At 55.3% G+C, this 19,720-nt stretch overlaps 2 protein-coding genes and 1 long non-coding RNA gene across 6 annotated transcripts in view; 1 reads left to right on the top strand and 2 right to left on the bottom strand.

Annotated features, from left to right (window-relative positions):
- The window catches only part of STXBP1 (syntaxin binding protein 1), a 775,650-nt gene that overhangs the window by 74,711 nt on the left and 681,219 nt on the right, over window positions 1–19,720 (bottom strand). The gene's annotated exons all lie outside the window — the stretch shown is intronic.
- On the bottom strand, window positions 2–17,948 carry URM1 (ubiquitin related modifier 1). 3 transcript variants are annotated; one of them, NM_001243487.2, is given in 6 exon segments: window positions 2–1,967; window positions 2,018–2,290; window positions 2,657–2,705; window positions 4,614–4,695; window positions 13,420–13,490; window positions 17,882–17,948. In NM_001243487.2, coding segments are annotated over 5 exon segments (306 nt in total). In that variant the 5' UTR covers window positions 17,917–17,948; the 3' UTR covers window positions 2–1,967; window positions 2,018–2,221.
- On the top strand, window positions 4,463–13,904 carry LOC146407292 (uncharacterized). 2 transcript variants are annotated; one of them, XR_014828901.1, is made up of 3 exons: window positions 4,463–5,698; window positions 7,448–7,521; window positions 12,485–13,904. It is a non-coding gene; the product is annotated as an uncharacterized LOC146407292 (long non-coding RNA). The 2 variants fall into 2 exon arrangements; XR_014828902.1 differs by lacking the exon at window positions 4,463–5,698 and having other exon boundaries at window positions 7,446–7,521; window positions 12,039–13,904.

Here is a 19,720-nt window from a genome sequence, read left to right as displayed (position 1 = left end):
GTGGGGTTTATTTGTTTATTTTGTCAAACGTGGGTTCAGGAGTTGCTGGAGGGGGAAGCAGTTTGGTCTGAGCCCAGATCATCCATCCCCAAACCCATTCTACGCTCAAGCTGAAAATGACCCAAAATGCTGGGCAGTGTGGCCCCGGCCAATTTCAGCCAAGATGCTGGCATCCCTCGTTGCCGTGGAGAGGCCAGCGCGTCCTCCTGCCCCAGTCCTCAGCGTTAACTGGGGTCCTGTGGAGGACGGGATATCCTGTTTCTACCCCACCTCTCCCCAGGGCAGGGGGGAAAGGATTCCTATGGCCCAGTTTCCAGGACTCCTGCGGGGGGTGGGGGGGGTCGACGACAACAGGACACTCTGAAATTCAGTGGGGCTGGAGGCAGAAAAGGACTTCCAGGTTATAAGAATCAGGGGACAGGTTAATCCTTAAAGTGAAGCTGTCCCTTGCCCCGCTCCCTAACAGGGAGGGTCACCCTGACCTCAGCACCTAACTGGTCATATAGCCTCTCTAGACAGCACCTGGACCCGCACTGGCCTTAATTTGCATCCATAACCTCAAATGGCTCCCCCCACCTGCATATACCCAGAGGGCCTCCACCTGCAGCCGTGCTGGAGGCAAGCTCACCAGCCAGGGGGTCATTTGTCCTCAAAGCCTGGAGAATGATGAGCACACTCCCATGCCCCACCAACACTGCTAGAATGGCCACTGGGTCCACAGAGTGAAAGAATCTCCACTTTAAATTACTGACATTTAGTGAAAAGCAATGTTTTGGATGGGATGATGTTAATGCCCTATTTTTTTTTTTTTTTTTTTTTTTTTTTGAGGTCTCCCTCCAGCAAACAAAGCTTTTCCTCCAGGTCATGGGAAGTGGGGCTCAGCACTCTTATCTATGCCACCTCCGTTCTGGGGCCACTAGCTGCAGCTGGCGGGACAAAGCTTGGCCTTGGACAGACGGGCAGGGACGTGACCTGGGACCCAGACTGGTCAGCACAGACTGGCTCTGCCACCCCTTCTCCAGATGGCCCTATCAGATCACCCCCTATGACAGTCTGAGTCAAGCCCTGCTCCCTTTTCGGATGAAGGGCAGTGCTGAAAGGCTTAGCTGAGGACAGAGAGGGTGGACCAGAGACGGCGGCTGGGTGGAACGTGGGGTGCCACCCGTTTCTGAGGATGAAGTTTCAGGCAAGTCCAGTAAACAACCTAGTCTTTTATTTGCCCAAGGCCAGCTGTTGCAGGCCCTGAGGCCCAGGACTTCCAGAAGGGATGGAGGGAGGAGGGGTGAGCCATCCTGCCTACCAGGTGCTGCCTGCCCCGATCCTGCTTCCTGCAGGAGGTGGGAGAGGAGATCAAGTCTACATTTGTGCCACCAAGGATCTCCCCACTTCTCAAACACTATAAAAATTCAGTTGTGGTTGAGGAGGAAACTAAGGCACAGGGAACCCACCCCCCTGCACAGCAGGAGTCTATCTGCAAGTCCAAGATTTACCTCCACCCTCCTCCTCTCCAGCCCCAGAGGAATGAGCTGCATGGAGGAGGCCTTTTGCGGGGAGGGGGCGTCTCAGGAGCCCATCTGGTGGCCTGTGTTGGGGGAGGATGGCCAGGGTCAAGGGCTGTGGCTGGGGGAGCAGGAGGAGGGGTGTGGTTGGAGGAGCAGCTGCTGTTGGGGGGGGGTCAGCACTGAATAGGGGACCCCAGCTGGGGTTCCATAATGATATCAGTAGGGGACAGGCAGAGTCCTCTGCCCTCCAGATGGGGAAACTGAGGCGGAGACTGCTCCAATCTCTGAGAAGGGAGGGCCTGTCATCAGCTATTCAGGTCCATTCATCTTCCTCAGCAGGGCCCTGCTGCCCGCGAGTGGTGACTGGGTGTATGGGCTGAGACACGAGGAGGAAGAGGAGCAGAAAGCAGCTGGGTTATTACCTGGCTGCACAGACCCCCCCACTCCTGACACACTGAGGGGCACCTCCCCCACCGCAGCGGCACCTTCCCCTGCTCAGCCTCCCCCTGCTCAGCCTCCCCCTGCTCAGCCTCCCCCTGCTCACGTGCCTGAGGAGGCTCATTTTTAGCACCTGGCCTCTTTTCCCTGCCTGGAGGGAGCGCAGGGGACAGACTAGGGAAGAAAACCGCCAAGGGGGACAGGAAGATCTGGAAGCAGGGCCCAAGGGGACGGCTGATGGTCTCGCCACCCCGAGGCGGCTCAGGCACAGAGGAGGGCCCTTAGCCGCCGTGCAGCGTGGATATGAAGAGGATGCTGTCCTGGTCCTGAAGCTGGTAGTCCAGCTCCCCCTAGTCCAGGAGAGAAATGAGAAGACGGTCAAGGGCACTTTTCCAGTTTCTTCCCAGGTGTCGGGAGGGGAAGGGGGTGGGGAGGGCTTGGCTGCTCTGGGAGAGAAAGACAGAAGCTACCAGAAAAAACAGACACCCTATACAATAACTAGCCAATCTCCAGGATGGAGGAGCGCTTACCACTTCTCCCGGCTACTGGTTCCTTCCTCACCCGCGGTGGGAGACCTGAGTGGCCTGGGTTTGGAGGCCAGACTGGGACAGGGGACTCCCTGGCCACCCTATTTGGGCCTGAGGAGAAGTTCAAGGCTTTCCTACCAAAGCCGTGAGGGGAGGAGTGGAGGGAGGGCTGTCCCCCGAGGTACTGACCAGCAGTTCCCAGTCGGCATCGTTAATCAGCACCAGAATCCCTGGCCGCCTGCGGGAGAGACGGCCGTGAGCAGCGGGCGGGAGAGGCCAGCCCCGTGCGCGGCGGGAGGGCAGCGCGGCCTTTCCTCTGGAGGTTCCCGCCAAAGCTCTCCCAAGAAGCGGAGGCAACCCTCCAAGTCCAAAGGAACCCGGTGGGCTCGTCTAGGAGCCCGATGGAAAACGGGTGCCAGTGCCACTACCACACCCCAGACCTCGGGCCGCTCTTTTGCTCCCCTGAGCATCCGTTTCCTTCTCTGAGACGCGGTGACCTACTGTGTCTTCCTCACAAGCTCTGTGAGAGGCCGTGGGGGCGACGCGGGTGAGGTGCTTGCCTGCCAGTGTCGGGCAGGAACCACGGGGAAGAGCCTACTTTCCCCGGGCTTAAGCTCGCCATCCGAGGCCGCCCGTGTGCCCATCCTGGAGAGGCGGCTCTCTTGGCTTCTTTGAATCAGGGAAGGCCGCCAGTGGCCTTGAGCCCCTGAAAGCCTGGGAGCAGCCCTGCCTGGGGGATGGCAGGGAAGGCTGCCATTTGGACACGCACCTTAGCCTGGCTCCTGCTGGCAGTGACCTAAATAGCTCTGCCGTCCCTGGGGGTGACCTCCACAACTGCTGGACCCCGACCTGAGCCACGGGTTGGATGGCAGCCCTACCCTCCAGCGCCTGCTGGTGGCCTCTGCTTCAAGTCACCCTCAAGTGCCCTGCCCACTTTTTGGACATATTAGCCAGCCCTGCTGTAGGAGCAAAGTGACATCTTGGCACATGGAACCTGGATCCCTTCCTAGGAGGCGAGTCTGGGCCTGGGACAGATGCAGAAGCTCCGGGCTGGGGCAGGGGTGTCCCTGTGAGCAGGAACATGCAGGTGTGTGCACACACACAGTGCTGCCCTAGACCTCCCGCTGCCCAACACAATATTTTTTCTTTAAAACTTATTAACCATTTTTATTTTGTGCTGCACCCGTAGCAGGCGGAAGTTACCAGGCCAGGGATCAAATCTGCAGCACAGGAGTGCCTGTTGAGGCGCAGCAGAAACAAATCTGACTAGCATCCATGAGGATGTGGGTTTGATCCCTGGCCTTACTCAGTGGGTTAAGGATCCAGCAGTGCCGTGAGTTGTGGTGTTGGTCACAGACGCAGCTTGGATTCCACGTTGCTGTGGCTCTGGCACAGGCTGGTAGCTGTAGCTCTGATTAGACCCCTAGCCTGGGAACCTCCATATGCTGCGGGTATGGCCCTAAAAAGCAAAAAAAAAAAAAAGAAAAGAAACAAAAAGAAACCCAGACCACAGCAGTGACATGCCGGATCCTTAACCCACTGAGCCACCAGAGAATTCCCTAACACAGTTATCTATTAGTCGTGTTTAAATTTAAATTGCAACTAAGTAAAACTGAACAATGGGTTCCTCAGTCACACCAGTCACATTTCAAGGATTCCATACCTTCCCGTGCCCGGCAGCTACCACACTGGACAGCACTGATATGGACTATGGCTATCATCACAGAAAGTTCTGTGGGGAGCACTGTCCTAGGTTGTCAAGGGATGAAAGGGACCTTGGGGGGGCACCTTTTTCTCAGTCCTTCCTGTACAGAGAGCTGCTGAGGCCCAGAAGTGAAGTAACTTGCTCGAGGTTCTACGGCAAGTTTGTGGCAACCAGAAGGCAGAATCTCAGTTTTTGGATAAGTTTACCAATCTCCTGACTTGGGCCTTGGGGAAAAAAACAAACAAACAGACCAACCCAAAGTCCAATGTGGTAATAAGAAAACTGAAAGTAAACTTCAGACAGAGCTGGGCAGCAGCAGCCCTTTCCTTGCAGGGAGCGGGAAGAAGAGGGCCCCGCAGGCAGCTGAGGCTGAACCAAGGACAGGGCTCGAGCCTCCTTCCCTGTGCCCGCCCTCCTCAGGGAAGGGAAGAAAGGACTCACACGCTGTCTCCCTGGATGAACAACTCTGGCCGCTCTTTGAGCAAGTTCTTCTTGATCCAGACAAGGAGGTTCCGGACGTCCCCTGGAGAGGAAGGCACAGAACAAACTAATGTCAAGTTCAAATGATGCCTCGCCCTAGGGGCTTGCCTGGACCAGGAGGAAGCGAGCAAGTGGCTTGGAGGGCCTCTTTTAGACCCAGCTGCTGTGGCTCCTGAACCTGTGGGTTCCCAAGGTGAGAAAGAGACTTGGAGAGGCCAGTGACCTACCAGAGGGTCTTCAGAGAAAGTGTTACCTGCACTGCTGAAGGCCTGAAGAAGAGGCAGTGGGACTCAAGGCAGACAGCAGGAGGGCCAGTTACATCTGAAAGCGCCGAGACAGACTTGCACCTGCTAGTCCTAGAAGATGGTCTGAAACTGCCCCGGACAGGCTCCCAAGAGCCCCTCCACCTTTATCTCTCCAGCTAGTCCCAGATGGGGAGGCTATGCTCTTGGAAGGCCTGCATATATTTCCCTTTGTGAGGGAAGAAAAACAATTGCTGGGCCGATAACATCAGTTAATTTCCTCTGGCAGAAGGAGAAGGATCCTTCACCAGCCAGAGATGCTGACAAATCATGCCCCACCCCCTGCCCCTGGCCCAGGGCAGCTACTCTGAAGAGGCAAGAGGTTCAGGGTCGAAAGGGCCTCTCCCGCTCAGCTGGACACTGAGATCTGCTTCTTTGTGGTTCTGGGACAGCCACCAGGCTCTCTGCATGTCATCTGGAGGCTCAGAGTCACCTGTCCCCGGAGCCATCTCTCCTTTTCTGGGAACAGGGTCCCAGGTTGAAGGCTATGGCTCCCAACTATCCACTCCTCCGACAGAGAGCATCTCCTGAGCTGCAGGAGCTCCTTCTCTCCCTGAAACGACTTGAGGACTGAAGGCCCTGGGGAGGCAGCTAGTCTCTGGGAGGCCAGCAGGGGGCTGGAGGTTGGCCATTCCCATCCTGAGTCAATGTCAGAGGGCCTGTTGTCTAGGCAGGGGCTAAGCCGGAGAAGGACCCAAGCGGTGCCTTGGTTTCCCTGCCTGGAGGTGGGGCCCTGGCACGCAGGTGAGGAAAAGCCTGCCGGAGAAGGAGAGGCCCGGCACGTGTCACACAGCACCGGCCTTGGGTAGGGTTTTAAGGCATTCTCACTGGCCTGTCTGCCACCCTTCTGGGAGGCGGGCGGGCTGCATCCTGGATGGACTAGTTCACTCTGCTCCGTGCCAGCTTCCCTGGATTGTATGCCAGCAGAGCACAGGGCCGGGGGCAAAGTGTCCATGCACTGAGACTGTGCCTTTCAATTTTAATTCCTAGTTTTAAACAAAGCAGATTGGAGTGCTCGGGGTTCCTGGAGCGGGCAGGGCATGGGGAGTGTTGCCTCCATTTGGACTGGGGAGCTGCAGTCCATTTAGCCTCCTGGCTGGGTTCCTCCGAGGCCTGGGTTTCAGAGCCTTCCCCTTGGCCTCCATCTTGGCGCTGTCTGGTGGGCCGCCAGCCCATACATCTTGCAGCCGTTCGATAGAGGCGCCGGGGTCTGACACATCCATCAGCCAGCCCCGGCAGGCGGGGCTGTGCCTGTGCGCGCTGAGGCGCTGAGGGACTGGGCAGTGCCTGGCCTGAGGGCCACCAGCTGCACCTCCACAGTCCCGGCCGGCCTGATCAGAACCAGGGCCCGGGTGGGGAACGGCCCCTCCAAGAGGGGACTCCTGCTCCACTTTCGCAGGCTGGGGGTGGGGTGCCGAGGACTAATGGTCATGTCGGGGTCATCCCCGTGATGACACCGTCCTGGAGTCCCAGGGGACCGGGCCGGGGGAGTGTGCCGCGGGTGCTGGCTCATTTATCATGAGGCTCCTCTTTGCTGAGGTCACTCCCTCCCTCCTCTGCGCCCCCCCCAGGCCTGCCGGCATTCTTGATAGCCTGTTACCATGGTGAGGCCACCGCATCACCACCCGTATTGTTCCCCCATGCCTGGATTTGGGGGTGGGGAGAGATGGAAGTCCCCGCTCCCTTCGCAGGCTGCAAGGGCCACTAGGCCTGGCCTGAAACACACCCCCAAGGGACATCGTGCTAGGCTTGCTGAGGCCCAGACAATATGCAAATGGTCTCCAAGCCAGATGGTCGGCTTCCAAAGGCGCCCAGGGGAGGAGGAAGGGTTAAGCAGAGCCAGGGGCTGGTGGCTTGGGGACGGCTTCTCCTCCCTCAGGTCCTCCAGCCTCCCAGCGCTACTGCTGCAGGGTGGGTTCCCTCGTGGGATCCCATGCAAGCACCCACAAGACAAATATTTACTGAGCAACTACTATGTGCCAGGTGCTAGGGAGAGGCGGTGAGCGAGGCCGATGCAGAACCTACCCTCATGGAGCTCAGAGGCCAGCAGGGCAGGCGGACCTTCCTTACTAGGCCAGCTCCTTTGTGTGGCTCAGGAAGAGCTTTTCTGAGGATGTTAACGTTGAAGCTGAGGCCCAAGGCATGGGTGGTGCGGGATGGGGGAGCACGCCGGGCAGAAGGAAGAACATATGGGAAGACCTGAGGCAGGGTGGAATTGGCAGGTTCAAGGTAACGGAACAGAGGAGGCCAGAAGATTAGCATGAGACAAGGCCAGAGACTATGCAGGGCACGTGCCAGCCCTGAGACAGCGCCGCTCCCTTCTCGGGAGCCCCAGGGCTATTTTCTGGAGGTGCCCCAGCACCTTGCACACACAACGCCCTTGAGCCATTTCCTGAGTGTGCCAAAAACTGTAGACGGAGGGAGGGAGGGAGGAGGACAGGTTCAGATTAGGGACTCAGTCCTGGGTCTGAGTTCAACTCCAACCCTTCTTAGTTACAGGACCCTGGATAAGGAATTCTCTGGCGCCTCCTTCTGTGTAAAATGGGACGGACCGGTAAGAGTGCCTGGTAAGTTGCTGAGGCTCAAAGATGATCCATTTCAGGCTCCTGACATTGTGCTTGGCACAGCAATGCTATAACTCTTCTATGAGCCAGAGCCAGAGGAAGAACCTGGACTCTTCCATCTCGTTTGCTGCCCTGAGCTTCCACATGCTCTGCCCAGGGGACATGCTCGGGCAACTGGGGGGCAGGGGTAGGGAAACAGACAAACAAGAACCCAGAGAACAGTTTTTTTTTTTTTTTTTTTTTTTTTTTTTTTTTTTTTTTTGGTCTTTTTAGGGCCACACCTGAAGCATAATGAGGTTCCCAGGCTATGGGTTGAATTGGAGCTACAGCTGTCAGCCTACACCACAGCCACAGCAATGCTGGATTCGAGCCACATCTGTCACCTACACCATGGCTCACAGCAACGCTGAATCCTTAACCCACCGAGTGAGGCCAGGGATCAAACCCGCATCCTCAGGGATACTAGTCGGGTTTGTTAACTGCTGAGCCATGACGGGAACTCCTACAGAGGGCTACTGATCAGACAGTCTGGGGTTTTGTGGGATGCACTACCTTTCCATCAAAGCCAGACAGGGAATGAGGGAATGAGGGCATTGGGGGAGTGGCGAAGGGGCCACGAACACTAGCCTTGCCTCCATCTCAGTCTTCCCATCTGGGTGGAAGGAATCAGACTCCAAGGGCACACAGCACCAGAGCAGGCAGATGAGCGTCCCAATGTCAGGTTTCTCAGTGGATCTGCCCTGGCCACTGAGGGAACAGCAAGTGATGGGGGTTACTGCACCCATGGCCGAGTGGTTAAGGGTTCAGATTCTGGAGCCAGAAGGCCCTGGGCCGTGCGCCAGACGGCCTTGAGCAGGAAGTCACTTCACTTGCCTAAGTCTCGGGGTCATCCTCTGACAAATGGGGATAACAATCCAAACTCCTAATGCCAGCAGCAAGCCTGGTACAGTGTCAAACACACAAGACAAAAGTACCTCTGCCCACAGTGACTTATCCTGTGGGCTGCCAGAACCTTCTCCTAAAGGCTGCTGGGAAAGGGGCACCACGCACGCCCCTTCTCGAGGACACCTAAGAAGGCTCCCACCAGAACCCTGGGCCCCAGTGGATCTGTCCTTGTCTGGGGACCATGACCACCCACTGTGGCCAGGCCCTCAACGGTGTTGATCCCAGCTTTGGGGGCTGAAAGAGAACCATCTCCAGGTCTCATCTGACACTGTGTCCCGGCTGCGGCAGACCCCAGCCAGAACCCTGGCTTCCTGTCCCTCCAACCCACCAAGTCCAGCAGTCCCCAGGGACCACGCCAGGCAGCTCTCCCCCTGGTCTTCTCCACAGTCTAGGCTGCCCCTGTCCCCAAGTCCACCAGGCTCCGGGACAGGGCTCTACTGGGAGCCCACCCCAGGCCTCAGTTGAAAGGAAAGAAAGAGCTGAGATGGGGGGAGTGAAAGAGGAGAGAGAGTAGAGGGGACATCAGAGGGGCCATTTACAAGTGAATGGGGGTAAGAATGGAGCAGTTTGTGGGCTAAACTGGCCTCAGAAGGAGGTTTACAGATGTGCCAGGGGACGCTCCTCATTGTTTAATTAAGCAGAAAGTGGATCTTTTCAAAAGCAATTTTGCACAGGGACTGGGAGGGGTGGGGTGGGGGAGGGTGGTGGGGAGGGGATCAGCAAACAGGCCCCAGAGCGGAGAAAGGAACAGCTGGCCCCAGAGAGGCTGTGAAATGCATGCTAAGCAGTTTAAAGTGCCTGGGAGCTCCCGGCAGCCACCTCAGTACAATGGCAGCCAGAGGGAGCGGGCCAGGGAGAGGTGAGGCAGGCAAGTCTCCTCCTGGGGGCAGGACCGCTCACGCCCACGCTGGGACCCAGGAGGCTTGGGGCCTGCTCCAGGCCCCTGACCAGGGAGTGGGCCGGGAGCCTCCAGCTGAAGGGATTGGATGCACAAAAAGCCAGTTCCCAGTGGTGGAAAGGCCCAAGGCTGGCGGGTGCCTGCTGACCCCTGCCAATCACAGCGGCGGCCGGTTCCCTGGAGGGGGCTGGCTGGGAGACTCCCCATACACACACAACCTCACACTGGGTCAGTGCAACTGGCCTGACTTCAATCTGCAAGCAAGTTTTCCAAACAGCAGGTGTCAAAAGATGACCAGTTCAATCAAGACTAGGTCCAGCCCAACCTCCTGGTTTACAGGGAGAAGGGGGCAAAAAGAGGCCTGTAGAAACAATTTGCAAACACACATCACCAGGGCACCCCCCTGAAGTCTCACCCCCCACCCATGCCTTCTCCAGCCTCCTCTCCCAAACTGGCTGGCTCGGAAGCTCTCCCCTGGCCCAGGACCCGGGGACCTGGAGGCCCCTTGTTTGTGAGACTTGTCACAATCCATAATCTTAGGGCTGCTATTTTCTCTGATGGAGTCTCCAAGACCTGCTTGGCCAAGTGGCAGCCCGTGGGCTGGGAAGGCTGCCAGACGGGGATCTGGGCACAGGCTCGGGGGAGAGGGAGGCTTTCCCTGTGGCACCAGGCCCCTGCCCTCCTGTTGGGCTCCGTGTGCCAGGGTGAGGCCTGGCTGCTGCCAGCCAGCTCTGTAGCTGCGATGTGACCTATGCCTCTGGGCACAGCAGGGCAAAAACAGGAGCCAGAGGTAGAGATCCACTGCCAAGGGCCACCTCCCCTCCCCTTCCAATTCCTTTTCTTTTATCCCAGAGAGGGGACGACAGGCCCATGCCTGCCTCCTAAGCAGTAGATGGAGGGTGAGGGTTCAAAAACCTGGGTCTTGGCCCGGGCCCCCGACTTGAGTAACTGCACAGGTCACTTTCATCTGTCTCACGAGGTCTGATTTCCGGGCTGACAGATATCTCCACTGGGGTCATTATAAAACCGAAAGAAGTAGCTGTCGGAGGCGTGAAAGTATAAAAACTGGAAAACACACTGCAGGCTTGAGATGCTATGTGACCCGGGGAACCTCTTGGGATGAGTGGTGATGGTTTAGGGGGACTGCGCAAGGACCGTGGAGGCCCTCACACTGGCTTCTGAATCCCAGCTCTGCCATTTTAAATAGCTGTACGCCCGGCGCTAAGACTTCTGACGTCTCGGAATTTGGGTTTCCACCTTTTATTTTTATTTTATTTATTTATTTTTTGGCCTTGCCTGTGGCACGCAGAAATTCTGGGGCCAGGGACTGAACCCACGCCACAGTGGTGACAATACCCAATCCTTAATCTGCTGAGCCACCAGGGAACTCCAGGTTTCCACTCTTTTTTTTCCTTTTTAGGGCTGCACCCACAGCATATAGAAGTTCCCAGGCTGGTGTCAAATCGGAGCTACAGCTGTCGGCCTACGCCATAGCCACAGCAACACAGGATCCGAGCCACATCTGTGACCTACACCTCAGCTGACGACAATGCCAGATCCTCAACGCACTGAGCAAGGCCAGGGATTGAACCTGTGTCCTCATGGATGCTAGTCAGATTTGTTAACTGCTAAGCCACAATGGGAACGAATCTGACCAGGAACCATGAGGTTGTGGCCTTGCTGGCCTCACTCAGTGGGTTAAGGATCCGGCGTTGCCCTGAGCTATGGTGTTTAAGTCGCAGACGTGGCTCGGATCCCGAGTTGCTGTGGCTGTGGTGTAGGTCGGCAGCTGAAGCTCCGATTTGACCCGTAGCCTGGGAACCTCCAAATGCCATGGGTGCGGCCCTAAATGGGAATAATAATAATAATGGTAGCTACCACCTAAGAATCTGTGACAATTATTTGCACAATTGGGGCTTTGCCTACCATGCCAACCTCAGCCTGTGCCCCTTTGACACTGGCCTTCCTCCAAGTTCCTTGACTAACCCAAGGCCCTTTGCCTGGGGGGCCTTCACAAGTGCCTCCTTTTGCCGAGAATGGGCTCTACACACCTCTGCTTGCCCTCTGATTTATTAGGCTGGCTTCTTTTCCTTCCAGGAGCCTTAGCCTCAAAGTCACCTCTTTAAAGGAGCCTTTCCTTACCACGCTCTTGTCTTATTCCAAGTGTCATTTTGTCCTCACCATGTCAGTGACAACCACTCGTACAGTCAAACGTTTCTGTGTTCCCTGGTCATTGCCTGGCTCCACTTCCATTACTCTGTAAGCTCCATGAGGGCAAGAACCGTATCTGCTTTGCTCCCCACCAAACATCCAGCAACTAGTACAGCTCCTGGCACAAAGCAGGCATTCAAAAACATGTGTGCCAGCTACAGGAAAGACTAAAGTACTTACTCTTGCTTTCATAGCCAGTACTTGGTAAGCATTCAGCCAATGAATGAATGAAAGGGGCTATATATTTTTTTTGGCCGTACCCTCAGCATTTGGAAGTTCCTGGGGCCAGGGATCAAACCCTGTGCCATAGCAGTGACCTGAACCACAGCCGTGACAATGCTGGCTCCATAACCTGCTGAGTCACCAGGGAATTCCAGGGCTGGAATTATTAAACTTGGGGACTTTCATGCCAAGCAAAAGCAGGAGGAAATAAATCATAACTTGTGATATTTTAATAACTTTGCAGCTAAGTCTTCACAGCTGAATCTTTGAAAGGCTTCTGAGAGCCCCTTGTTCCCTCCCAAGGCTGCATGGCCATCTGTCAAACTAAGAAACTGTCGTCTTTGTCATCCTGGGTCTTCTCCTACCGGGGGTCCAATCCCACAGTCCTGACATCTAACCCCCAGCCTCAGGCCCACACCCAGCTCAAGGGGGCTCGTGGTGCCTACTCCTTGGTGAGTGCGTCCTGCCCCCCGTCTCTGAATGGGGCACACAGACCCACCCTATGTCATCGCTCTCCAACCCGAGGGAGAGACAGCCTTGGTAACCAGTGAATGTGGGCAATAATGATCTGATTCCTGGCATGTCCGCTGTCAGATGACTGCTATCAGACCTCACTGGACCATTTTCTACTGCCCACCTCCAGGAACCTCATTCCCCTGCCTCATTCAACTGACTTCCTCTTCTCCCCAGGAGTATCTCAGCCCCTGAGGAGATGGGCTCCGTTCCTGAACACTCTACTCTTGCTACGAACTGCTGCTAGGGCTGCAAAGCACCTCCACAGTTGCAGTATCCAGCCCCTGCCTCTGGGCTACGCTAATATTGACCCAGCTGGAGCTCTGCAAGTCAGCGCCTCACTGTCCCCCTACCACCCCCGCCGCCAATCTGAAATCAAGGTCTGTCTCCCCAGTGCCTTGGGCCTGGTCTACCACACAGGAGGTGCCCAGTACATATGTGCCAAAGAAGGGTGAACATGAACAAATGAGAAGAAAAAATCCTGTCTCCTCTCGTCAAGCTCCCTCCTCCAACCTCCTTTCTGGCTGGATACTTTTCGCCTCATCCGAATCCTGTTACTGCAACGGAAGCCATCCGTATTGTTCCAGCCTCCTTTTTTCCTTTTGGCCAAACCCCCAGCATGCGGACGTTCCTGGGTCAGGGACGGGACCTGCACCATAGCAGTGACCTGAACCGTGGCAGTGACCACACTGGGGAACTCCGGGATCACTCCCCTCTGATAGAGGTTAACCGCCAGGAGAACGTCTCTCTGCCACCATCCAGCAATGACAGAAACGCGTGGTCTAGTTGCTGACACCTTCTAGCAACCCTGAGAGACAGGGATTAACGTCCCCACTTCACAGATGAGAACGCTAAGGCTCAGAAAGGTGAGGTCACCGGCCTAAGGTGCTAAGAGGATTCAAACTCATGACTGTCTGAATACAGAACCTGCACTCACAGGGGCTAAGCTATGCCATCTCCTTCCGGCCAAGCTGGCTGACCCCGGACAGGATGGGCAGAGAGCCTGGGGAATCTCTTCCTTCCTCTTCCCTGGCCAGGGAGATTCTACGCTTTCCCGCTTGGACGGGGCTGAGTGTGGCCCCCACAGAGGGGCTCAGAAAGCCCATACTCACAGGGTTCGTCCTGTCCGGGCAAGGTGACCTGATGTTTCTTCACGCCGTCAAACAGGAGCTCCGCACCGCCTCTGCAAAAGAAGGCCAGAGAGAGAGACAGCCGGGTAAGCGCCTGCAAATGCCTCGCTGAGACTGAGAACCGAAGAAGGCGCTGGCACCAGAAGCCCAAGAGAGGCAGGGACCAAGGAGCAGGAACACCTTGGGTACCAGCGATCAATTCTGAAATGTGGCTTCCTGAGGTGGTAACATAATCCTGAAGTAATTTTTACTAATGTTTAAACATCCCGAGGAGTTCCCATCGTGGCTCAGAGGAAACGAATCCGACTAGGAACCATGAGGTTGGGGGTTCGGTCCTTGGCCTCTCAGTGGGTTAAGGATCTGGCGTGGCTGTGGATGCAAGGTGTGGCTCTGATTAAACCCCTAGCCTGGGAACCTCCATATGCTGTGAGTGAAGCCCTAAAAAACAAACAAACGTAAAAACTCCACCAATTTGCACATTTTTGTTTTTACTCCTCTGTTTTCTCAAGAGGCAACGTAGCATACAGGGGCAGAGCACAGGCTCTGGAGGGCCACTTGCACCTCACGGCGAGGCCCTGGGTGTGCAACAGAACCTTCTCAAGCCTCAGTCTTTCCATCTGCAAAAATGTTGAGAGGCTGCCATGGGAGACCCTGTGTACCTAGAGGTTTCTTTGGGCCAGGTGAGGCTTCAAAATGCCCCTGCCCGTGCCCCCCGCTGCTGGCCTGGTGGGCACACCACAATGCTGGAGGGTAAGAGACCCCACTGGGCTTAGAAAGAACTTGCGCTTTTTTTTTTTTTTTAATCTTTTTGTCTTTTAGGGCCACAGTGGCAGCATATGGAGGTTCCCAGGCTAGGGGTCAAATTAGAGCTGTAGCTGCCAGGCTGCACCACAACCACAGCAACGCAGGTTTCATGAGCCATGTCTTCGACCTACACCACAGCTCACATAACTTGCTGTTTCTAAGATCATTCTTCATCTCACTTCACCTTCAGGGGATCTCAGGGAAGGAAGGAGGGAGGCAGATATTATTCACTCTATCCAATGTGAGAAGCAGACTGAGGCCAGGAGAAATGAAGCGACTTGTCCAAGGCCAGACAGGCAGTGGCTGAACTAGAATGACTTCTAACTGGTTGCTAGCAGGGAAAAAAAAAAAAAAAAAAGACTCCCCAAAAGGTCAGGAAGCCTCTTGAGGGCAGAGTCTGGTCCACTCCTGTGTGCCAGCACCTGGCCAAGGGAAGGCTGGGACAGCAGAGACGCTCCAAGCCAAGTGCAGAAGCCCGGGCTCAGGACACGGACACTCGGGCTCTTTCAGTGGCCCACGCTGCTTCCTCCTCTGGGTCTCCTGACTCCCATCTCAGCCTTCACGTGGATCTTAACTGAGAGGCCTTAACAGACTCTTGACGGATGCGATGCCTCCCACCCCACCACCCTTTCCCCATTTCAGAGAACAGAGATGTCCTGAGACAGTCCGCTGGGAGGCAAAGGCAAGGCAAGCATTGTCATGGGGGAAACATGGGGCGACTGTCATCCAAACAAGGTCACGCTTTGTTGATGCAGAAATGTGGAGGGGGAGAGGAGGCCCATCTGTGGCCGCGCGCAGGGCCATTTCAGCTGCAGGCCCGCACAGAGCCTCCATTTATCCCCTTCCAAGAGCCTCGTTCTCTCCTGGGTGGGGGTTGGCACATGCAGCAGCTGGGGTGGGGGAGGGCGACAGGCAAGGGGCGACAGGAGTTGGGGGGTCAGAGGAGTAGGAACTGGAAGCACTGGGATGCAGGCAAACAACCCAGACTGGCCAAACCTGGTGGTGCCAGGCTCAGAGGCCGAGGCTGTTTTTCCCTTCACGAGCAGATAAAGAACCATCTGGCTGAGTGACCTGTCACTGCTGGGTTCACTAGCCTCCCAGCGAGGGGTTGGCGTTTCTGCTGACAGCACATCTGGAGGGGAAGAAGGTGCAGGCCCAGCTTCTGGAGAGATTCAGGGAGGCAGGCAGGGGCCAGAAGAGAACCTAAGCTAGTCTCTCTTACGTCCTCCGGGACCTGCTAATCAAACTCCATCAAGGAATGACAACCTAAGATGCCTCATTTTCCCCCCACTCCTCAGTTCCCGGTGGGAGGTGTCTGGTGGTACTGGTGGTACTGGTGACTGGCATAGACCTTCCCCAAATGGCCTTCGCTTTTTCTAGTTTGCTGTCATCATTTTATCGTCTACATTATCCTCCACCTGCTGGAATGCAAGTTCTGCCTAAAACAGGGCCTGGTGCACAGCACTCGAAACGTCTGCCGAATGAATGAAGATGCCCATTTCCCCACTTTTCCTCTGACCTCAATGGCATTCCCTCCCTCTGCCAATACCTCCCAGACGCAAGAAAGAGGTTATGGGAAAAGGCAGAGGGGATCTCACATCTGGGCTGCAGGGACACGAAACACATCTGTCCTACATATTTTGAATCCTGTGTGACCTGAGAAAATGCTCTGTTCAAGAGGCAAGATGAGGACCCTTCATTAACAAGAAGGACAAGGGTAGGTGGGTGGGGTCTTCTAGAGTGGCTATCACGGCTGGTGGGCTGAGAGGACCACATCTGCTCAGGGGAAAAAGGCAAAGTCCGAACTCAGAACTCTTCAAGGATCGGGGTGGTATCTGGGGACAAAAGGGAGAGAATGATGCGCAAGGTGGCTTCGTTGCAAATCTACTTAGGTTCAGAAGAGGGGTGAAGGAAGTCTGCTAAGAGATGTAGGAAACGAAAGAAAGGCCAGGGGCAAAAAACATGCATTTAGACAGAGACAGAGCGGAGGAATTGGGGCCTGGCATACACATCGGGCATTCTTGCTTCCCGAGAAGCCGCAGTGCCCACAGGACACTGTGGTGGTGGGTAGAAGGAAAGCCGTCTTGCCTTGTTGGGGCTCACTATTGCTCTTGGGGGGAAGGGAAGCAGCAGTGGTCAGGCTGAAAAATGGGTACTTAAGCGAGTTTGGAAGCTCTGGAGGGAAAGCACTACATCTCCCCCAAAGGACTTCCCCACTGCTGCCAGCATAGTACCTGGCAGACTGAGTACTGTGCCTGACAGAGTGAGAATGAAAGGTAAGCTGGCAGTAGATAAACCTTAATGCTAGCAACCTGCGGCTTCTCCCTTTTCAGCTCTGCTGAGGCCTGTCAAAGCAGCAAAGGTCCTCCTAGCACCCCCAGGCCATGGGGGCCACAGCTGGGCAAAAGGGTCAGTAAAGCAAAAGAGTCAGGAGGCCAAACCAGCAGAGTTCTAAGTGGACTGATGGGGCCAGACAATACCATCAATTAAACTGCAGTTAACATTCATGAGACTACCTCCCTGTAATGGATAGAAACGCTGAACACTGCGGGGCATGGACAAAGTTCTATTTATCTTTGTATCCTCCGTGCCTGGCTCACTGCCTGGCACATGGTAGGCACTCAATAAATGACTGGTGAATGGACTACTCAATGAAGGGAAAACATGAGAGAAACTGGGGGCATCCAGTGGAAGGGTGGCATTTATGGGCAGAGATTTTAGGTTCCCATCCCACACTACTTTTCCTTTCACATAAGCCTTGACTTGTTTATCTTCACACACACAGACAAGTCTAGTCCTAGCTTTCCCATGTGACTCTGGAAAGGATACCACCCATCTCTTAGTGTCTCAGTTTCTTTGCCTCCTCTTTATGCCCTGCGGTGGCTCTCAGCTCTGAAATTATGTGAAAAACCTTCTGTTTGCAGGAGGAAGACGACAGTGGCATAAGGAGACTCCTCGCTGGTTTGAGTCTCTTCCGTTACTGGTGCGTGCGTCCCAATTCTGCACTTTTTAATCTCGTGCATTGTTTACTGTCACGGCTAGTCTCCTCCACTGTGCTACCTTATTGAGCTCCTTATCCCTGACTCAAGACCTGCAGGAGGCACTCAGTAAGTTTACTGAATGTACCTGATGGGGTTCAGGTCTGTTTAGCACCCCCGACAGCTTGGGAAAGAGAAAAAAGGAGTCTCGTCATGACCACACATCCCACGAGAAAGCAGCCTCCAAGAACCGTGTAAACGGAACTTTTTGCCCGAAGGAAGACATCGGGGAGAAGGTAGTCCTTCTCGGTCCTGGGAGCTCAGACGCCAGACACATGGGACTGGCCCAAAACGGGGTTGGCAAAGAAGGTGAGGAGGCCGCCTGCTAACCGTCACACCTTTTGGGTCCAGCACGGTGCAGGGCCCTGAGGAGTGCCCAGAGCGCACCTTCACGCCAGGGCATGCGCCTCTATTCCTGAACATACGGCCTCGTCGCCCAGGGAGACCGAACCTCCCGAGCTCTCTGAGGCGAGTGGCGTAGCTTAGGGAAGTCGCCAGAAACCTCGGCGATTCGGTCGTGACAGGCCCCAAGGCAGAGAGAGGGCAATTCCAGGCCCGACGACTTCAATTCACCCCCACGACGCCCCAGTTCTGTGACTCACCCGAACTCCACCTCCACTGACAAGGGCGCCGCCATATTGAGGAAGCCGAGCTCACAGGAAACTCCCTCAACTTCCGGCGCTACTGCCCCGCTTCCGGTAGCCGCGGACGGAAGAGGCGGTGCCGGGAAATCCTGCTCCTCAGCGATTGGACAAAGACCTGGAGCTAAGACCCGAGGCTGGAGGGTCGCGGTACCTGATCGTCTTTGAGATGGTTCCCTCTGCTTTTTAGGAACCGGGTCCAAGCGGCCAGGGCGGGTAGCGACTTGGGTGAGCTACAGCTAGGCGGTGGAGAGTCCCGGCAACTTTGCGCAGTGACTGTGAGCCACTTTACAGTTTATCTTGCTTTAGTTACGTATTCTCTTTAGTCTGCACACCGCTTGGGCAAGGCCGTCCAGATCTTTATTTCCAGCCCGGAAATCTCTCCTGAGCCATCGACTCGCCATCCAACCGCCCCTTTTGCTGTCAGTTTGGATATCACTCATTAAGCAGATATTTTTGCACGTCCTCCGCGTGCCACGGTGATGAACTGCATAAGCAAAGTTCCTGCCTTTAGGGCACTCACAGTCTAGTGGGGGAAATACCAGTCATGCTAGTAAAGCAAAATCTCAAGCTGAAAGAAATTATATGGAGTTATAGGAACTTTAAAAAGAAAAGGACTGGAGTTCCCTGGTGGCTCAGCGGGTTAAGGATTTGGCATTGTCACTGCAGTAGCTCTGGTTACAGCTGTGGTGCGGGTTCCATCTCTGGCCCAGGAACTTCTGTGCTGTGCTGCAGAAGTGGACAAAAGGACTGACCCAGACTAGAGCTAAGCTCTAAAGCCTGAGGAGAGTTAACTAGGTAATCATGAGGGGAGAAAAACCTCTGGGAGCATTCTAGTGAGAGCAGAAAGTGCACAGGCTCTGGGTGGGAGAACATGCTGGAGCACCAAGAGAAGAAAGTGGAAACTGGGGAGCAGAGGATGAATGAGGGTGTGGTAGGAGATGAGGGCGAGAAGGGTGGGCAGGTGCCAAATCATGCCTGTGAGCCAGGTAAGAATTTGTCTCTATTTTGTGTGTGTGTGTGTGTGTGTCTGTGTCTGTCTTTTTAGGGCCGCACCCACGGCATTTGGAGGTTCCCAGGCTAGGGGTTGAATTGGAGATGTAGCTGCCAGCCTACACCACAGTCATAGCAACACCAGATCTGAGCCGTGTCTGTGACCTAGACCACAGCTCATGGCAACGCCAGATCCTTAACGCACTGAGGAAGGCCACAGATCAAACCCTTGCCCTCATGGACTAGTCGAGTACACCGCTGAGCCACGATGGAAACTCCTAGAACTGGGTTTTGTTGTTGCTCTTCTCTTTTTCTTTTTTGGCCAACTCCCAGGCATGTGGAAGTTCCCTGGGCCAGGGATCCAAGATACAGCTGCAGCAACACTGGATCCTTAACCCACTGTGCCACAGTGGGAACTCCTAGAACTGTGTTTTAAAATACCTTCTTGGATTCAATGTGGAGAACTGTGGAGGGGAACAGGAAAGGAGATAAGGAGACCCCTAGAGCCTGTTACAAAAGCCCAAGGCATGGAGTTCCCTGGTAGCCAAGTGGTTAAGGACTCAGTGTTGTCACTGCTGTGGTTCTGGTTACTGGTCTGGCTTGGGTTTGATCCCTGGCCTGGGAACTTCACATGCTGTCTGCCCAGCTGAAAAAAAGGGAGGGTGAGTTCCCATCGTGGCTTAGTGGAAACAAATCTGACTAGCATCCATGAGGACACGCATTCGATCCCTGGCCTCACTCACTAGGTTAAGGATCCAGCATTGCTTGTGAGCTGTGATGTAGCCTGCAGATGTGGCTTGGATCTGG

Source organism: Sus scrofa, chromosome 1, assembly GCF_054392235.1.
Source record: "Sus scrofa isolate SSC_HxYL_T2T_F1_AM1 chromosome 1, Sscrofa_HxYL_maternal_Yorkshire_Landrace_v2.0, whole genome shotgun sequence".
In the NCBI taxonomy this organism is placed as follows: Eukaryota; Metazoa; Chordata; class Mammalia; order Artiodactyla; family Suidae; genus Sus; species Sus scrofa.
Note: the sequence above shows the minus strand (reverse complement) of the source record. Positions and strands in the feature narration are given on the sequence as shown.